The sequence below is a fragment of the Xiphophorus maculatus genome, chromosome 20 (assembly GCF_002775205.1).
Source record: "Xiphophorus maculatus strain JP 163 A chromosome 20, X_maculatus-5.0-male, whole genome shotgun sequence".
In the NCBI taxonomy this organism is placed as follows: Eukaryota; Metazoa; Chordata; class Actinopteri; order Cyprinodontiformes; family Poeciliidae; genus Xiphophorus; species Xiphophorus maculatus.
In genome coordinates, this window is record NC_036462.1 from 18,754,857 (window position 1) to 18,772,225 (window position 17,369).

The 17,369-nt window shown below is 37.7% G+C and overlaps 2 protein-coding genes across 2 annotated transcripts; one reads left to right on the plus strand and one right to left on the minus strand.

The window, feature by feature from the left end:
• Positions 1–2,055: 2,055 nt before the first annotated feature.
• nuak2 (NUAK family kinase 2) lies at positions 2,056–12,646 on the plus strand. The gene is made up of 6 exons (XM_005799871.2): positions 2,056–2,477; positions 7,432–7,552; positions 7,905–8,056; positions 8,936–9,001; positions 9,723–9,975; positions 10,071–12,646. The coding sequence occupies exons 1-6, from the start codon at positions 2,274–2,276 to the stop codon at positions 11,081–11,083; spliced, it is 1,809 nt and encodes a 602-aa protein (XP_005799928.1). The 5' UTR covers positions 2,056–2,273; the 3' UTR covers positions 11,084–12,646.
• A 350-nt stretch (positions 12,647–12,996) lies between these two features.
• On the minus strand, positions 12,997–17,127 carry LOC102221373 (G1/S-specific cyclin-D1-like). Its single transcript, XM_014469072.2, is given in 5 exon segments — positions 12,997–13,249; positions 14,268–14,407; positions 15,092–15,254; positions 16,370–16,585; positions 16,682–17,127. Coding segments are annotated over 5 exon segments (942 nt in total). The 5' UTR covers positions 16,907–17,127; the 3' UTR covers positions 12,997–13,051.
• Between the last annotated feature and the right edge of the window lie 242 nt (positions 17,128–17,369).

The window sequence follows — 17,369 nt, forward strand, 5'->3', positions numbered from 1 at the left end:
AAACTTTTCCTCATCTGGTGTGATCTTGGTTTCTGCTGAAAGTTTCCATAAAGGTGTCAGTTTTGGAGCAGGAGCTTCTTTCTTGGTTGCTACCCAGTTGGTTTCCACTGGGGAAGCTGGTTTTACAAGTTTCCAGTTCAAGGTAGACCAGAATCTCATTGATTACAAAGTTGTTCTTTTGCTTAAATGTTGAGGTATGAGCCTAAAAAAAGCAACTATTTTAATAAACTCTGCTAAGTTTCCCAAAAAGAGTAGCAAATATTTAGCCAGGATTGAGAATCCTTCCTTTCTATATTGAATCAGATTTAATTTCTTCAGGTCAACAAAAGCTGCAAAAAATGTTACTGTAAACTATAACATTTATTCACTCTAAATCAGATTTTTTATATATATATATGAAAGAGTCCCATTTACAGTCAAACTGATCATTAATATTTTGTAACTCTACCTTACTATCCTTCGTTTTTTGGAAGTGCTGATGATGTGATATTTTTTCTAGGTCATGTGTTTGTTTTTCTCTAAATTTTGGTCACAACTGCAAGACTGGGCACCAGAATCCGTTCATATCCATTGTTCATCTTGTGCACAATGTTCCTTTGCATGCACGAGTGGATAAATGTCTGGCACATCGCTCTGTCAACAAGATGCGAAACAAACGGACTGTCCACGGGGGGTTAATCAAGACACAATGTGTGGATGAGCGGCTACTTTTCAAAAATTAAAACTGACGACTGCTGATCATAACATCCTCACCGACACGTCCATTAGCTGTTCCCAAGAGTACATATATCTCACACATATGCATATGTAAGCGCAATAAAGTGTACACATTATTCCTGTGCTCAATCTATTTGATTTCATTGAAGTGCTCCAAACCGCTTAACCTTCTTTCTGAAAACAGGTGACGCGATGCTGACCTCTTGTGGCCCGCAGCTGCAATGACATGGCATGGTCAAAACTTGTTCCTTATTTTCTTTCATTATCTAAAGCCTCTGAGCAAAAGTCGTTACAGATATAATTTGCGCAATCCATAGTGCAGGTAAGAAAGGAATGGAAACAGTATGCGTATAAACACTGTGTTTAGCCACACTATGTGTGGCACTGTAAGTAACTTTATTAAACAATATATTTAAAAAAAAAAAACAGATTTATGGATAAACCTCACAGTGCACCTATAGACTTTGTATTGTTCCGATAGTTACAAAAATAAGAGACAGATCTGTCTATGACCAACACTGCTCCGAACAAACTCAACTTTTTACATTTTTGCTCGTCTTTTTCTATATTTCGTTTATAGTTTGCTGTTATTATGCATAAATATATATTCACATATTGAACTTTTTTTTTAATTATCCTACCCTACTCAGTTGCAATTTTCTTCCAATCTAAGGATACTATTTGTAATGACTGCAGTGGGGGTTTTTTTACCTTATGTGTAAATTTTTAATGTAGTCTGTAATTTCCGTTTTTGTATTTTTATCTTTTTGGGAACCCGATGTTTTGACTTGCATTGCACTTTTGTGTAGCTGAATTTCCCCGATGAGGGACAACAAACATAATTTCTATTCTATTCTATTCTCCAGAAAGAAACAACGCTTATCCTTCGAACCTAATGTTGAAGATATTATTACATTAATTTAGGATCTTTCGAGGTAAATGTGCTAAACAAATTTATATCCTAGAAAACATGATACATTTTAACAGCATAATGAGATAAAGCTCTGTAAATATGTTTTATTTTTCCTAATTTAAACGCTATGTTCATGCTCTGACGCTCTACTGACTTCTCAATTTATTAATGGCGTTTGTTCTATCGACCTGTGCGTCCCGACTGGGAGAGCAACCACTTGAACGCAACCAAAGTAGGCGAAAGAAAATCAAGAAATGCTAAATAAAGTATAATATGAGGAAATAGAAACACAAGAAATGGAACTGATAAAAGAGAAAGAAAATCTGAGGGCACTCTACTTTCACAGCCGGTACATTTGATCCGTCACCTGAAACGCCTCCTCCCCCGCTTGACGTAGTGTTGCGCGGGCGGTGCTCCCTCTCTCCCCCGCTTACATGTGTACCTGCATTTCTCTGGGCTTCATGTTTTTCTTTCCTCGGCGTTTGGTCAGCGCTCTCCACGGGAAGAACTGACCTCTTAGTTTTAATTTCAAACCAGAGAGAACCACGTCGGCTCCGGAGTCCCTGGGATGCGTTTTATAACAGCAACACCTGATTCTGAAAGTAGGTAACAAAGACCCCCCACCACAACGCTGTGTGTCATCATGGATGGCCCACACGCTGCCCATTTCCCACCCGATGGCAACTCTCATTTCGGGAAAACTCCGTCCCAGCTGCCCGCGAGGAGGCAAGCCGTGAAAAGACACCATCACAAACACAACCTGAAGCACAGGTACGAGTTCCTGGAGTCTCTGGGCAAAGGGACCTACGGAAAGGTGAAGAAAGCCAAGGAAAGATCTGGCAGACTGGTGAGAAACAGCAGATTATCTTTGTTTTTCTTAATAATGTATTGGCCACACACCAGGTTTGCAGACTGCCTGATCACCACCTGTTGTTTACAGGTAAAGGGTTGTTGTTATGAGTCTGCCAGCAGGTAGTGTGCATTTTAAATTTAAGTAAGAGAGGAAAATAGACAAGAGGTTATGTTTCACTTTAGGGAAATTCGGATGTTTCTCCATGAAATGCAGAATGCGTGTTTTTTTTGTTTTTGTTTTTTTTTTTTTATTAAAAAAATAAACAGAATTGCAAAACCTGCATTGAATCCAAACCAGTTGTTTAAATAACCAATCAGGAGCCGAGTTTTGGCAGCTGTGTAAATACATTGCACAAACTGAGACCTTTCACAACAACAGCTAGTCAAAGGCCGATAGTAACGTTACTGTATTGTCCTTTTCATTTTTGCTTGAATAGTGTAATGTAGTAAAGCTACTCTTGAAAACAATTTCTGAATACTCTACTTCACTGAATGTAGGATAAAAATATTTTAATCAAACACAGACACTAACCTACAGTTTATGATGAAGTAAGACTTATTGTTTGTGCGCTTCATTGTTTCAGTTCTATTTGGAGGTCAAGTGGCTGTACAGAAACATCATATATTGCAAGTGGAAGTACTTTACCCTGTTCTTACCGATATTTCATAACTTTTATACAAAAAAAATAGGAAAAGTATTTCTTATCCTTACATTTATTTTGTAATAATATTTATATATAGTATTTGCCTTTAAAACACCAGAATTGACACATAATTTTATATTTTTGTCTGTCTCGAGACATCATTTTGAAAATTTTAATCAGCTGTCCTGATCACTTACTCAGTACTTGAATAGTCATTCTTATCAAATACTTTTTACTGGTAACTTTTTACTTCTAGTCGAGTACAAATATGTTGAAGTAATGCAACTCTTCTCACCTTTGCAACTAGTTTAACATCATCACTTTGATTTGACACGCACACATGAGTCATAGCACAAAGGCATTGTGTCGGGCTGACAAAAGCAGGTTTTCCCCTGAAGGAGTCTTTGACAGGAAAGTTTAGAAACTTTCTTTCAAACTTCCTGATTCCGGAAGAGGGGGATGTCCAGGTGAATACCGATTCCCTTTGACATAAAAGGAAATGAGAGGCATTTAAAAGAAAAGGGACAGAGAAAAAAAAAGCTAAAGATGGGAAATGTAAATTATATTCCCTCTTAATATGGTCACCATTTCTACTTTTAGAGAAAAAAATATTAATGTTTCAATTTAACATTTCATGTTTTGAAACAAGAAGCTAAATAAACATTTGGTTTCTGTTTCCCATTAGTAAAAACTTTATGGCTAACCTGAGAAAAACAAATGGTGTCGGTGTTTAAGTGTAAAATAATTTAAATTAAATGCCAGAGAAAGTGGAATAGGCACCACGGTTTAGGAACAAAGTACTGACCTTCCCCCTCATTCTGCTGCACACTGCCGTTTAGCTGAATGAAAGATGGCTTCTACACTTTTACTTTGTCTACAAGAAAAATAAATTTGACTTGCTGTTTTAGAGGGATAAAGATAAACTAATAACATTATAGATATCACATTAACTTTAAAGGCACATCTAGCTTCTGTTTATATTATGTTTTTAATAACATAACTCTAATTATCAATGACTCATTACTTTTACAATTTATGCTTTTCTGTATTAGTCATTTTCACTACTAACTAATTTAGATAATGTTATATATTTTTATTTATTTATATATTTTTGGTGGTATTTTTACTCAAGTCTGATTGTTTTTTTGTTTTTTTTACAACCATTGGTTCAACAAATGCATGATTCAGTGCCTGTTTTTGTTTTTATTAAATTCAAGAAGCTGCAGCAAACGGGACGTCACAAGCGAAAGCAGAAATATTTCAATGGTTTAGTTTCAATTATCTGCTTTCATTTAGGTCACTGCTAAAAATAACAGACTGGGTTCAACATTCATGCCTATCTTATCAGATCTTTTCGCCTTTTAAATGCGTGTAGCATGAGCAAAAGCCGTTTCATCTCAAGGAAGTCGGGATCAGGAAATTCCCAGAGATTCTTGAAGCAGACTTGCAGTGATTCAAGTTCAGTCTTGTCTACACACCCTTTCTTCTTTCTCACTGTCTGACCTAACTTATCGCCGAACAGTTCTTGAAAAATGAGTCTGTGTCTGAGATTCATTCCTGTTGACAAGCTTCCTGACACAATGTGCCTCAGGTCTTTTTAATAATAAATCAGTCTAAAGAGAAGTGTCCAAAGTAAAGACAAGCCAAGTAGCGATAGTTAATTTGTGACATACCCAATAGAAACTACAACAGCGTTGTGGTGTTTTACAAATATTTTTACCTACATCGACATTTCATGACGAGGATTTGTTTAAAGCAGGTGAAATGATTTTATCTGGTATAGATTTAAGGTCAGAGATGATAAAAGATTGAGAGGATTTTTTATTAACTCCATCATAGAGCACAGAAGAACTGGTTTTTATTATGACTAGAAGAAGTTAAGAAAGTGTCCAAGTAAAAATGAAACACCTGAGCTGAAGTTTTAAAGTAACTCACTGGTTTGTTAAATAGCGAAAGTGTTTCTGTGCTATAAAAATGTCATCACATTTCCCTTTCACCTTAGATAAGATGTGAATAAAAATGCTTTTTAGCTATTCCTGGTTACAACCTACATGTGCAAAATTTTAGGAAGGTGATCTCAAGGCCTGTATTTTCAACTGCAGATGAATCAAGAATCGAAAATCTTCAATTTTAGTGGGTTTTTTTTTGCCAACAATATAAATACTTTGTTAGTCCAATAGGAAGTGAAGGTAATATATCAATTAGTTTACTTAATCTTTTCTGCTTCAATCAATTAGAACATGCTAAGATTTAATTAGCATCACAAATAAACTGAAAAGCTCTGACATTTAAGATTATTGTCCTACAAACCCATTCCTCTCGTTTCCTAATTAGCTTCAGGTTAGCGTAGTATTTTCAGTATTTACAGCATTTTCTTAGTAATGCTAATGTTATAGCAATATATTTGGGAAAATATAGTGTGTGATAATAATTTTGTCAAATATGTTGTGTGATGTTAAATTTGAGAGTATAAATATGTACAATTTGTTGTTATGTATTCTAATATTAGCATGCCACAGAGTTAGTTTTTTATTATGGCTTAGAAACAATAAACCAGAAACTTATTAGATGTGAAATATTCTATCTGCTCCCCTTTTACAAGTTTATTAACAGTTCTTTCATACGTTATTTTTCAATCCAGCAGGTTTATCTCTACAAACCAACCTTTTTTTAATTTGGTCACAGCCAGTGGGTTGTTTTTGCCGTTACTTTGTTTGTAGGTTAGATTCATGATTTGTGTGTATTTGTACAGAAAGGCGGTGTGAAATTTTAACATTTTCACCACTAGTTGTGTATTGTGTGAAGCAAACAAAGACGGCACACAGTCTGAAAACCTCCACAGGGGTGTGAGGTTGTCACGAGCAGGATTTTACACCCTCTGAAAGCTATGCTAACAATCGCAGGAAACGGCCAGTTCCCAGAATCAGGAAAAGGAGTCGGTGTCGTGGTGTGAATGTTGTGCTGACCCTAGAGAAAATCTACGCCAGACAGTCTGACTCACGACAAGGGACTGCTGCGTGTCGAAAGTGATTTAGCAAGTCGCTGCTTTACTCATTCTCCTGAGTCTGCAGCCTTGAGGGTTTAGAGATAAGCAGAGAAAAAGGAGGACACCCCACCGGCTGGGCCATCTGCCGCCTCATGACACCCTGAGCTTTGGGCAGACTTATGACGCACACAGAGGAATCCCAGGCATCTGGGTTGCAAATAGACAACCATGACATACAAACATGAATACAGCCTTTTCAAAGAAAAACAGACGCCATAGTTCTCATTCGGACGTTCTTCTAAGGGCTCCAGAGAAAAAAATGGTGGACAATATTTATTTTTCTTCTTTCATTCCTAAATATTTAGTCTTGTGTTCATTTGGCCTTTTTAGAAAAAGCTCTGCAGACGTTTTTGGTCCACTGGCCTCAGCTGGTGGTCAAGAATTTCATTGTTTTGTAATGACAGACAAAAAGCATTGCTATTTTGTACGTTTCTTTTTCTTACCTAAAAACAAACCATTTCATATACTGTATAGAGTTCCTTAAAGGATGGCATACGAATGTTTTGTCATAGTCAAGTATTTTCATAAAGTTATGCAAACAAATGTTACCTAAAATCTAAATGAAATTGTGTTTTAATTCAATAACAACAATGTTTTATATCTGAAAAATCTGGCATAAGACGACTAAAACTAACCAATGATATGAAATGATGGCGCAAAAATGATCAGGACCAGGGCTGAAAACTGATTTTAATGTTTAGTCTTAGAAAAGTTACTTTTTTGCTTTTAATTCAAAGATTTTTTTTTGAAAGACAGCTTTCCTTTTTATATGACGTTGTAAATGATGCTGGTGAAATTCAAGTGAGCATCTTGCCCAAAGCTATTTTCATAGAAAGAATTTTTACATGAACTCACTTTGGAGTCACTTGTGACTACAATGGTTGCTGTTTTGTTTTTTTAATGGATTGTTATTAGTCATGGTGGGTATGACATTTCCATTGTGTGACAACCTTGAATAAACAAAGGTTTCACTGTATCTCTTAAATAATGCAGTAATTTACTCCACTGTGGATGTTTGTTTATTTCCTAACCAATAAATTGGTATTTTAGTATTAGAGAACCGGAGTAGCTTTCTTTCTGCTAGCTAGTGGTTAGCATCAGGTAGGGGAAGGGAGATGTTTAATAAATCTTGCTTTCCTCAGTCTCTCATTAAAAGGAAGCAGTATAATGGCAAACATAAAATCTTCTATGCTCTGTAATAGAAAAGATGTCATAAAACACGTTAATTCAAGCATTTTGTCCCATTTTTTTTCTTTTAGGTGGCTGTAAAATCGATCAGAAAGGAGAAGATCAAAGATGAGCAAGACCTGGTTCATATTCGGCGAGAAATTGAGATTATGTCCTCACTGTGTCACCCCCACATCATAACCATATATGAAGGTACGAATTTAATACTCCTACTTTCCTGAGAGTTTAGATTTACCAGGTAGTGTTCAACATTTTCAAACCGCCAGCTGTAAGAAAAGCTGATAAAAGACATCTTGCTATGAGAGACGGGGATTGAGATTTTAGTCACGAAGGTCTTTGTGTTGAAGACTCAATGCTGTTATATAAGTGCTTAGTACCGCAGCAGCTCTCTCAGATAATGTGTTGACTCTTTTGTCCTCTGTCACCAATCAACTCTAATGAGACTGTCATAATCAGTGCTTCTTCATCCTTGTTATAGAAACCTGTAACACGGCATCTTAGTGTTGTAAATGTTTAAGCAAAGGCTGTTCTTCTGCTTTCTTAGTTTTTGAGAACAAGGACAAAATTGTGATAGTGATGGAGTATGCGAGCCAGGGGGATCTGTACGACTACATCTGCGACAAGAAAAACCTCTCCGAATACGAAGCTAGGCACTTCTTCAGGCAAATCGTATCTGCTGTGCACTACTGCCATCAGGTAAGAATGTTTTACCCATAAAATCATAATTCAAACACCATAGAAATGGGTTATACATTTTCCACCTAAAATGTTACATAAGGGGCATTATTTACTGTCATCAGGCAGCTCTGAACATGGAGGCTGTGAGAACAATGAGACAGAAATGAGCAGAGATAGCGTTAGGGCTAGAGGCCAGCTCTTCCAGAACACACACACACACACACACACACACATGGTCTAACAGTTTAATGAGAGTGTGAATGAACAGAACCCCCTCCCTGACAAACACACAAGAGTTAGTTGTTTCTAGGGTCCAGTCCAGGACAAAGACATTTAGGGCTTATTATATGTCAGGGTGAACAGTCTGCACTTTGGACTACCTTCATAAATGTTTGCTGGGATGAAACTTACTGCTAATTGCTTGTTGTAAACGACGTCAGCCATCTGTCTTATTTTACTTTTATGGGGCACTCATCTCTTGTTAAATATTTATTCTTCCATGCTTGCATAACGTGAAAGGTCATCGACGCATGTTTTATTACCCAAAATGTTAGCACAGAGTATTAGTTTTTCCCTAGATGCATCTTGGATATAAACAAATGTAACAAAACTCTAGAATGCATTATCATACTGATTGTGAAATGCAGCTTGGTGATGTTTTTTTTTTGCTCCAAAGGAAACTAATTTGAATCAAAGGTATTCCCCCCTGCAGAGCGAAGGACAAAGACACATAGCTGACATACTTGAAGAAAATGTTCAGTTTGAAAATGAAAAAAATTACTCTTTTATATGTAGTGTGGACATTTTAATGTTAACTGGTGTACAATAACGAGAGTGAAGTTGAATTTTATGCTGAAATTAGGTCACATTTTTTAACAACTTTTTATTTCCTCCTAGAATGGAATAGTACACAGGGACCTGAAACTGGAGAATATTTTACTAGATGGCAACGGCAACGTGAAGGTATGCATGCTACGTTTACACCCTGTTTTATTCACATGCAACAACTCGTGAAAGTTGGGAATATTTTACCAGCATTTTTCTTTCTCAGATTATGTTGTACCATAAAATGCATTGGAATTCCTTACATAATTACTTTTTTCTTACTTACAGTGGCTATTAAGATTGCATATTTGCCAGATTACCAAGTGCAATTTGACTGAAAATCAAACAAATCAGTGAGGGCGAAATGTTGAAAATAAAAAATGAGGAGTAGCTGGCTGCAGAAATGTATAAACCCTTTGTTTTATAGACCATGTGATTTAAATTCAGCTCTTGAATGTACTCCTCCCAATAATTAGTGTGAATCTGGCTGCCCAGGGTGGCTGAAGATGCTGCAGTCTTCTGTACTATTTCTTTGTTTTAGAAGTAGGGTTGCAATAGAAATAACCATTTTTTTATTATATATATATATTTTTTTTCTTTTTTTAAATTTATTTTTCAAATGAATTGTACAGAATGTATATTACATTAAATGAGGAAAATTATTAACAATGCTATTACTTTACAAAAGCTGTCACTTTACTAAATGTTGCATGTATTCTTTAGACTCGCTGTACAAACCATTATTTAAAGATAGAATAATTATCTTCAATAAATAATGTCTGTAGTAATGGAAAGATGAAATGGTAATCCACTAGACCAGGAGATATGAAGGTAATCTTTTGACTTCTTACCTTTTCAGATTGCAGATTTTGGGTTGTCCAACCTCTACCACAGCGATGAATATCTTCAGACGTTTTGTGGCAGCCCTTTATACGCGTCCCCAGAGATCGTCAATGGACGGCCGTACCGTGGGCCCGAGGTCGACACCTGGTCCCTTGGTGTACTGTTATACACATTGGTTCATGGCACCATGCCATTTGATGGGCTTAACCACAAAATCCTGGTCCAGCAGATTAGCACAGGGAACTACCGGAAACCAAGCAAACCATCTGGTACATCTGATGCTCTTCATTTGGATGTGTAATCTTATTTCTAAGCCAAACTTGAGCACTAGATCTATAATGTTTTCCTTCTTTTGCTCTCACAGATGCTTGTGGACTCATTCGTTGGATGCTCATGGTGAATCCCGAGCGCAGAGCTACAATTGTGGAGGTTGCGGGACATTGGTGGCTGAACTGGGGCTACCAGCAGGCGCTGCTCTGTGAGAGGAAAAACGGTTTGACAGAACAAACCAATTCACTGGTGTCTACATCAAATCCCACTGGGCTTACCACTGTTGCTAGTTGGCTGCGGCGTACATCCAGGCCTTTACTGGAGAATGGCTCCAAGATGCGCTGCCTGCTCCGCTCGCAGGTTGGCGGAGGTGATGTAGTCCGGCAGCGCTCTCTACGAAGGTCTCAAAAGGAGAATAATGTCTCGCAGGCGGTTAATGAAACAATCACAGACTCCCGGCCCTATAAGGGTATTCTAAAGAGGCGCAATAGTGCAAAACAGAAAGCAATACATGAAAGCCCGAATGTGGGTGTGGTGAATTCCCAGATCACTTCTGCTGCAGCGCTGCCACGTAAAGGCATTCTCAAGAAACCCGTAGAGAAAGAGTCGGGTTATTATTATTCTTCTCCTGAACACAGTGATTCTGGCTGGGTGCCACAAACCAAAGAGTGTCCTTCAGCTCCAACCAGTAGAAAAGGTATCCTCAAGCGAAATGGAAAGTTCTCTTCCGGTGGGCTTCAAGAGTTTGGCTCTCTGGATCAGCTGGCAGCTTCTTTACCAATAGGAGTCACCAGGTCCAGACCAAGCGAAGCCATCAGTGAAGACAGCATTCTGTCCTCGGAGTCCTTTGATCAGCTGGACCTGCCGGACCACGTGAGAGCCCCGACACAATCGGACAAACCGGCCAAAACCAGCATGAGAGGCAGCGTCTCTGCAGACAATCTATTGGACATAGCTGAGGACAGGATTCTGGCTGACGGAGTGCTGAGACCGTGGGACTGTTACAGGTCCAGAGTGGCCGACAGCGCCTTCTCAATCAGTGACTGCGATAATGTGACAGAAACTTACAAACAGGCCATGGTTAAACGGGGATCTGCAGCAAGCTAAGGATCCGGCTTTAGGAAAGAACAAACTACTGAGGACATGATGGCCAAGATGGGGCTTCTGGAAAACTTGAAGAATTACACCAAACCAAAAAGGGAGGAAAAGCGTTTAAAGATCTGAATATGTTTTAGGTGATTTATAATCTAGAAAATGAGACTGATTTTAATTCTATTTAAACTAAACAGAGCTATGGATCAGTTAAACGTCAAAGATTTTTGGGAGATGAGAGCTAAAGCTCAAAATTTCAGAGCTCTAATGTTCAGAGTGTCTCTGTTTGTCTCACATTTTAACCAAAACAGTAGTTTGGAAAAGATATTTCAAGTACAGCAGCCAATTGGACAACTTTCTTTTTAATTGTCTCTTTGTAACCAGTGTTTCATGATGGCCTACTTTTCACATTTATGACCATTTATTGCTTTTGATTTACAAAGTCTTTTATTTCCCTTGGTGTGCGTTAACACAGTTTTGACCCATTTAAATTTCAGTTTTGTGATCAGTATGTAGAGAAATCAGGTTGAATGTTAGGATTTCGTATCTGCTGTAATGGCTTTTATTGTGTGCAAACTGATATTTTGTAAACCAAAGAGTAAATTTACTCAGATGTTGGTGTGTTTTGTAAAACAGGAAGTGCCAAGATTATGTTTGCCTGTAAGTGAAATGTAATCTCAGTGTTTTGTTTCTTTTCATGTTTTCCCTGAAATTACTTGTTTGGATAATAACTTGAAAAAAAAAAATTACAGGGTTCAACAGGTGTGACCAGTCAAACCTGCTTTTGCCTCCTAGCTTGCGCTAATGCATATGAACAGGTGCCTTCTGACTATTTGCATGCATGTGGCAGGTTCTAAGAGAGGGCGAGGCGCACCAAGTCTTTGTTTCTGGCACAGGAATAGAAACACGTGCTTGTTTGTCTCTGCATATCTACGTAAGGATTGGGCACAGAGTGTGAGCTGTTGGAATATTTTGACTTGTATCAGGGTAAAACTCGGAATGAATAACCATATATGCAGATGATATTATTATTTTTATTTAAGCCTAAAAATTCTTGCATATCAGTTTGGCTCTGGATAATATCGTCTACTGTTTTTGTTTTGTTTTTAAGCAAGAAAGATGTTATTGTTTGGTTTAAAAAGTATACAATACACACAGGTTGCCTAATTCCTATTGGTATTACGATAGGTATGGTAGAGAAATTTTTATGACCTTTAACTTTATTGTCAAAACTGCACATGTATGCTGCTGTTCAAAAAATCTTTTGGCTTTAAATTAATATGATAGTTTTATTGTAGATCATCAGGAACAGATCGCCTGCGTATGTTCACAAGAAATCATGTTTCAACTGGAAGTTATAAGGCAAACAAGCAACTTTACAAAGGCACTTTCATTGAATAGAGTACGGTGTATGTGGGCATTTTGACTTTTTCCTCTCCTCAGAGAAGGTGAAAGTTCGGAGGCTCTGCTCATGCATGTTATGATGTCTGTGCTGGCCAAAGTTTCCAGCTTGTCAATTGGTTTGTTTGATCTACATTCCTGGGATGAAGAAATCAATAAAAAAAAACAAAGAACTCATTTGTTCATTTGCTGACTAATGTTGTTTGTGATCCACATGAATGTTTAGTTTCTTTTTTAAATTGGACTCATTTAAGGTGAGAGTTGTTGGAAACGTTCAACAACATCAGTTTCAACTTATCAGAGCAGCTGATGAGGTACAAAGAAACTCAAACAGACTATTGTAGAAAGTAATCAAACATTGCTGTCAAGGTTGAAGTGCAGCTTAGTATCACAGATTAATTGCAAGCGCAATCAGAATTTTTAGAACAGATATTTTTTTAAATACAATATAAATTCAACAACAGGTTTGTTTTTTTTCATTCATTATATTGAGAAAATAACATTTAGAAATTGGGGCGTGGATAGAACTCCGCTGTTTCCCAAATTTAGTCTTCTGGCTTCTGTTTAAATCATCTGAATAGTTCATGGCAGGGAGGAATGTTTGAGCTTAATTTCCTGAGATGGTATAAGCGGTGTCAGGATAACATCCTGGATGTCTGCAGGAGTGTAGCTGATCTCTGAACTGTGTGCTTCTCTCCTGCCAACTCCCTCCTAGAAACAGGAGGGCAGACTGAGCTCCAACACGCTTCCTAACAGCTCGCAGCAGCAGATGAGAGTACTCTGTTTGGGGTCAAGAATCACAAACGGGGCTTGATTTAAGGTGATGGGATACCTTAACATATGGCAATACTCTGTTTAAGCATTTTTGGCAATACAAGTAGATTAAGATCAATAAAAAAATCATCAAGAAGTTAATTTATTCCATTAGTTTGAATCAAAGAGATACCTGAATCAATTCATTACATATAACAAGCAACACTGCTGAGAAAAAATAGATTTGTACCCTTGCAGATTTCTTTGTTTTTTTCTCTTTACTACACTTAAATGTTTCAGAACAGTAATTACATTTTTTAAGGTGAACAGGTATCCAAACCAACCTGGAACTGTCTGGTTTAGGTTTCTTAAACCTAATGATGAACAACAGCAGCATTTACAGCCACATGAAATGCCATGAAGTGTTGTTTGGATAAGTGGCAATGAGTTTTTCACATCTTTTCTTAGAGAATAGTTGTAATTAAGTTACGTTGTAGGGTTTTATAGCATGAATTACCTGCTTAAGGTCTTACCAAAGTACCTCAAATTCAGGTTTTGACTAAGCCACTCAAACGCCTTCATAAGGAGAAGTGGATATGTTGTGTGTTCTTCAAATTGCCAAGTTTGTTTATGCTTAGGATCACAAAATGATGGCTGGACCAGTTGATTCTATAGTTCAGGTAACATTTGTGATGTCTAGTTGAGCTCAGCTTTCCAAACAATGTGGCTAATCACAATGGTTTAACAGGGGAGGAAATTAAATTTTCACATAAGATAGTTTAAGCTTTTTTTCTTAGCAAACAAAAAATATAATTTGAACACTCCTTTTCAGATTTACTCAGATTGTCTTTGTCTGATGTTTAATTTTGTTTGATTGGCTGAAACATTTAAGTGTGGCAAAAAAGAAAAGTGAAAACAGAAATGTTTTTGCATTTTTTCTTGAGGCTGATAAGGAAGTTTGGGGAGAAAAAAGCTCCAAAACATACTGTTGACCGGGCAAAGTCAAAGCGAGTTGCAGCAAATACTGGTTAAATATTATACTTACCAGATCAGCAGCCAACAGGCTGGCCAAAAACTTGATAACTGACTCTAAGTTGTGGCTGTCCACCATCTTTACTTTCTGTATGGCGGTGCTCACACAGGCACATGTAAGAGTAGAGGGCAGGAAGGATAAAAACCTGCAATCTGGAGACACAAAAAGGGGGTGAGTTACTAGAGATTTCATCATTGTAAGGATTTCTGAGATACTCAAGGCTACAGGGTAACACTGAGACACACCCTGAAAGACAAATAGAGAGAGGAAGTCCTTTCCCAAAACCTGTCTACCTAATATCCTAATTGCTGCAGGCAGGAGAAATCGTGTGACAAATCCACTCTGTATTTGCATTCTTTTTGAATGCCGCAAAAAGTTGCGTTCCGGGAATTATTTTTACTGAAAATGCTGTAACGTTATAGTGTGTCTGAAAGAGAACCAAGTGAAGGCATCCTTGTGACCTGCTGCCTCTGGCACCATCACAGAGAATCGTGGGAACTGAGCCAGCTGAATAGTCGGACTCAGGTCTTTCACGGTAGGACAATGCAGGATTACACAAACTCAGCTCCCTGCCTCCAAAACAAAATGCTGACACATCTCGACCACAGTAATGGCTGCTGCCACTGCGACTGTTCACTGCTTGCAAAGATGTTTGATTTCACAGGAGCAAAAATGCTTGATTACATAAAAGTTATCAGCTATGCAGTCACTCAAAACATAAAACAGACTCCTTTTATGACCAGATGAAATGTGTAACCAAGCTAATCAAGCAGCTTCTGTTCCTCTTTGCTGGAGCCAACCACCTCATGTGTAGGTAACAACGTTATGCAACTCACCCATTGTTGCCACAGCGATGTAGGAGTGAACATGTCGGCGGATGTGCTGGAGGTGAGGGGCCTGGACGAAAGGGAGAGCATGAAGAATGGGCTCCAGGAAGTCAGAGGGGACCACAGAGGCCAGACACCAGTCTAACCTGGACACCACCGCCACCTCCCACTGCTGCAACATACACATTCCTCTAAATCAACCTACCATCATAATCCCACTGCTAAGGACATTCACATACATGAGCCCACAGGTCATTGGCCCCCATTACCCCACGCTGACACTAAGGAAGTCATGTATGCATGAATACCTTTAAATGATCAACAAAGGCTACAGAAAAAGCACATTTCTTGCATAGTTTAAAATGGATTCACAATTATTCTGACATTTCAGAATTATAACATTGTTGATGTCTTGTATCGTTGTGAGCTTAATTTTTAACGTAATGTTAGTACAACTAATGATTCATGTTGAGAAGCTTTGAAGGGCTTTGGGAATGTTCTTTGTTATATACAAAGTAGTTTATAAACTACTTGTTAAGTTTTCCAGGTCAGATTTTCAGACTTTTCCAGACTCCCCAGTTCTTTTTAAGCCATTTTAGAAGTGTAGATGCAAAGTTTCCTTTAAGCATATTTTTCTACCATTATCAGGCTGAAAGTACGTTGCCTGAATCTGAATAAATTGGTGCCACTTTAAATCAAATAACATGTTGATTATAATAAGCTTCAGTTAATATGTATCTTATACATTTTTGTACATCCCACCCAGATAATAATAATAGATACATTATTTGTCATTATTTAATTTAATATTTTTTTAATTCAAAAAGACAAATTTTGTTTATCATGGTTTATTTGTAAAACCAGCGAAAAGCGTAAAACATCCAAGAGGATGAATGTTTTTTATAGGAACTGCACTTGCCAAATCTGGCCTTCATGGAAACAGATTACAGGAGGACTGTTAGACTATTAGATCAGTTTCGGAGCCAAGTAAAAAGATAAATCTGAACCAAGTTGGGTCAAGTGATAGATTACATTTTTAATTTCTTCAAAATGTGACTATTCAACTGATTCTAGCTAAATCAAGTTCAATTCCAAGTGAATACTTTTGCTAAAAAGAATATATATATTTTAGAAGGATGGATTTAAACGGCTTTTATGCAACTTTTTTACAGTATTTTTACTTATTTTTGACACTTCACCTTTTGGGATTCCTGGAAAATACATATTTTCCCCAGAATTTGAACCAAAGTAAAAAGAAGGAAGAAAATAGAAAGATAAAAAATTTACCAAAATATCTGAGACTGAGACGGAGTTGTCTGTGTAGACAGAAAGCTTGTCAGCTGTCAGGGGGACAGTTTCTCTCATTTTGGAGGCTATGAACATGCAAGCCGCCCCTAAAAGCTGCAGCTTGGACCTCTCGATAGGAAAACGGCTCAGGTAAGAGTCCATGTAGTGCACCGCCTGCGGAAACACCTCCTCTTCACACAGCTGCTCCTCACACACCTGCCAAACAGTGTTTGTTTTTTTTATTATTATTATTATTATTATACAAAGAATTTCTTTATGTATTTCATGAAAATTAAGACAAAATTGACATGCCTTTAACATCCACACGGTGACAATCCTCCTCATGTGCGGCAGGATGTCCTTCTGAACTTTCCCGAAGAAGCAGGAGGACACCCGGCAGGTCTCCTCCAGGGCCCGCAGGTTGTCCAGGACCCTGAGGTCACCGACAACAGGGAGGTCTTTACCCGCTCGGAGAACCACACCCTGCGCCGATTCATGGACAGTTTTTGTTCCCGAGTCATATATGAAGCTTTCCATCTTTCCCTAAACGCTTCTGAACGACAAACGTAGCATCCAGCTGCCCGTAGAGACGTTAGCTAAATTCAAAAACTCCTAGCGTTAGCTGCTTTGCTAAGTGTGCTGTTACCATGGCGACAAGAGTTAAAGGTCTCCGGCGTACAGATTTCTTCCGTTTCATACGGAAGAAAAAGTTATTTTTAATACTGTAAAATAGTCAAAATTCTGAGATTAAATTAAGAACTCCGACCTTTATTCTCACATTTTTGTTTTTCAATGGCCCTGCTACTCTTCCATATTTATTTATTTTTTGCCCCGCTCGCTGTTCAGATCAGTAAATCATCAACTTGAGTAAATTTAAAAAAATAAATAAATTAAAAATCATTTCTCAAAAGATACTTTATTTCTTACAGGAAAATGGTAAACATTCTGAGCTTTAGCCCAGACACACTTGGGTTATGTAGCAAGACAATGATCCAAAGAA

Coding starts and splice junctions, on each gene's coding strand:
- nuak2 (XM_005799871.2), top strand. CDS start 2,274: ATGGATGGCCCACACGCTGCCCATTTCCCACCCGATGGCAACTCTCAT. Junction 7,553..7,904: donor CATCATAACCATATATGAAG/GTACGAATTTAA, acceptor CTGCTTTCTTAG/TTTTTGAGAACAAGGACAAA. Junction 8,057..8,935: donor CTGTGCACTACTGCCATCAG/GTAAGAATGTTT, acceptor ATTTCCTCCTAG/AATGGAATAGTACACAGGGA.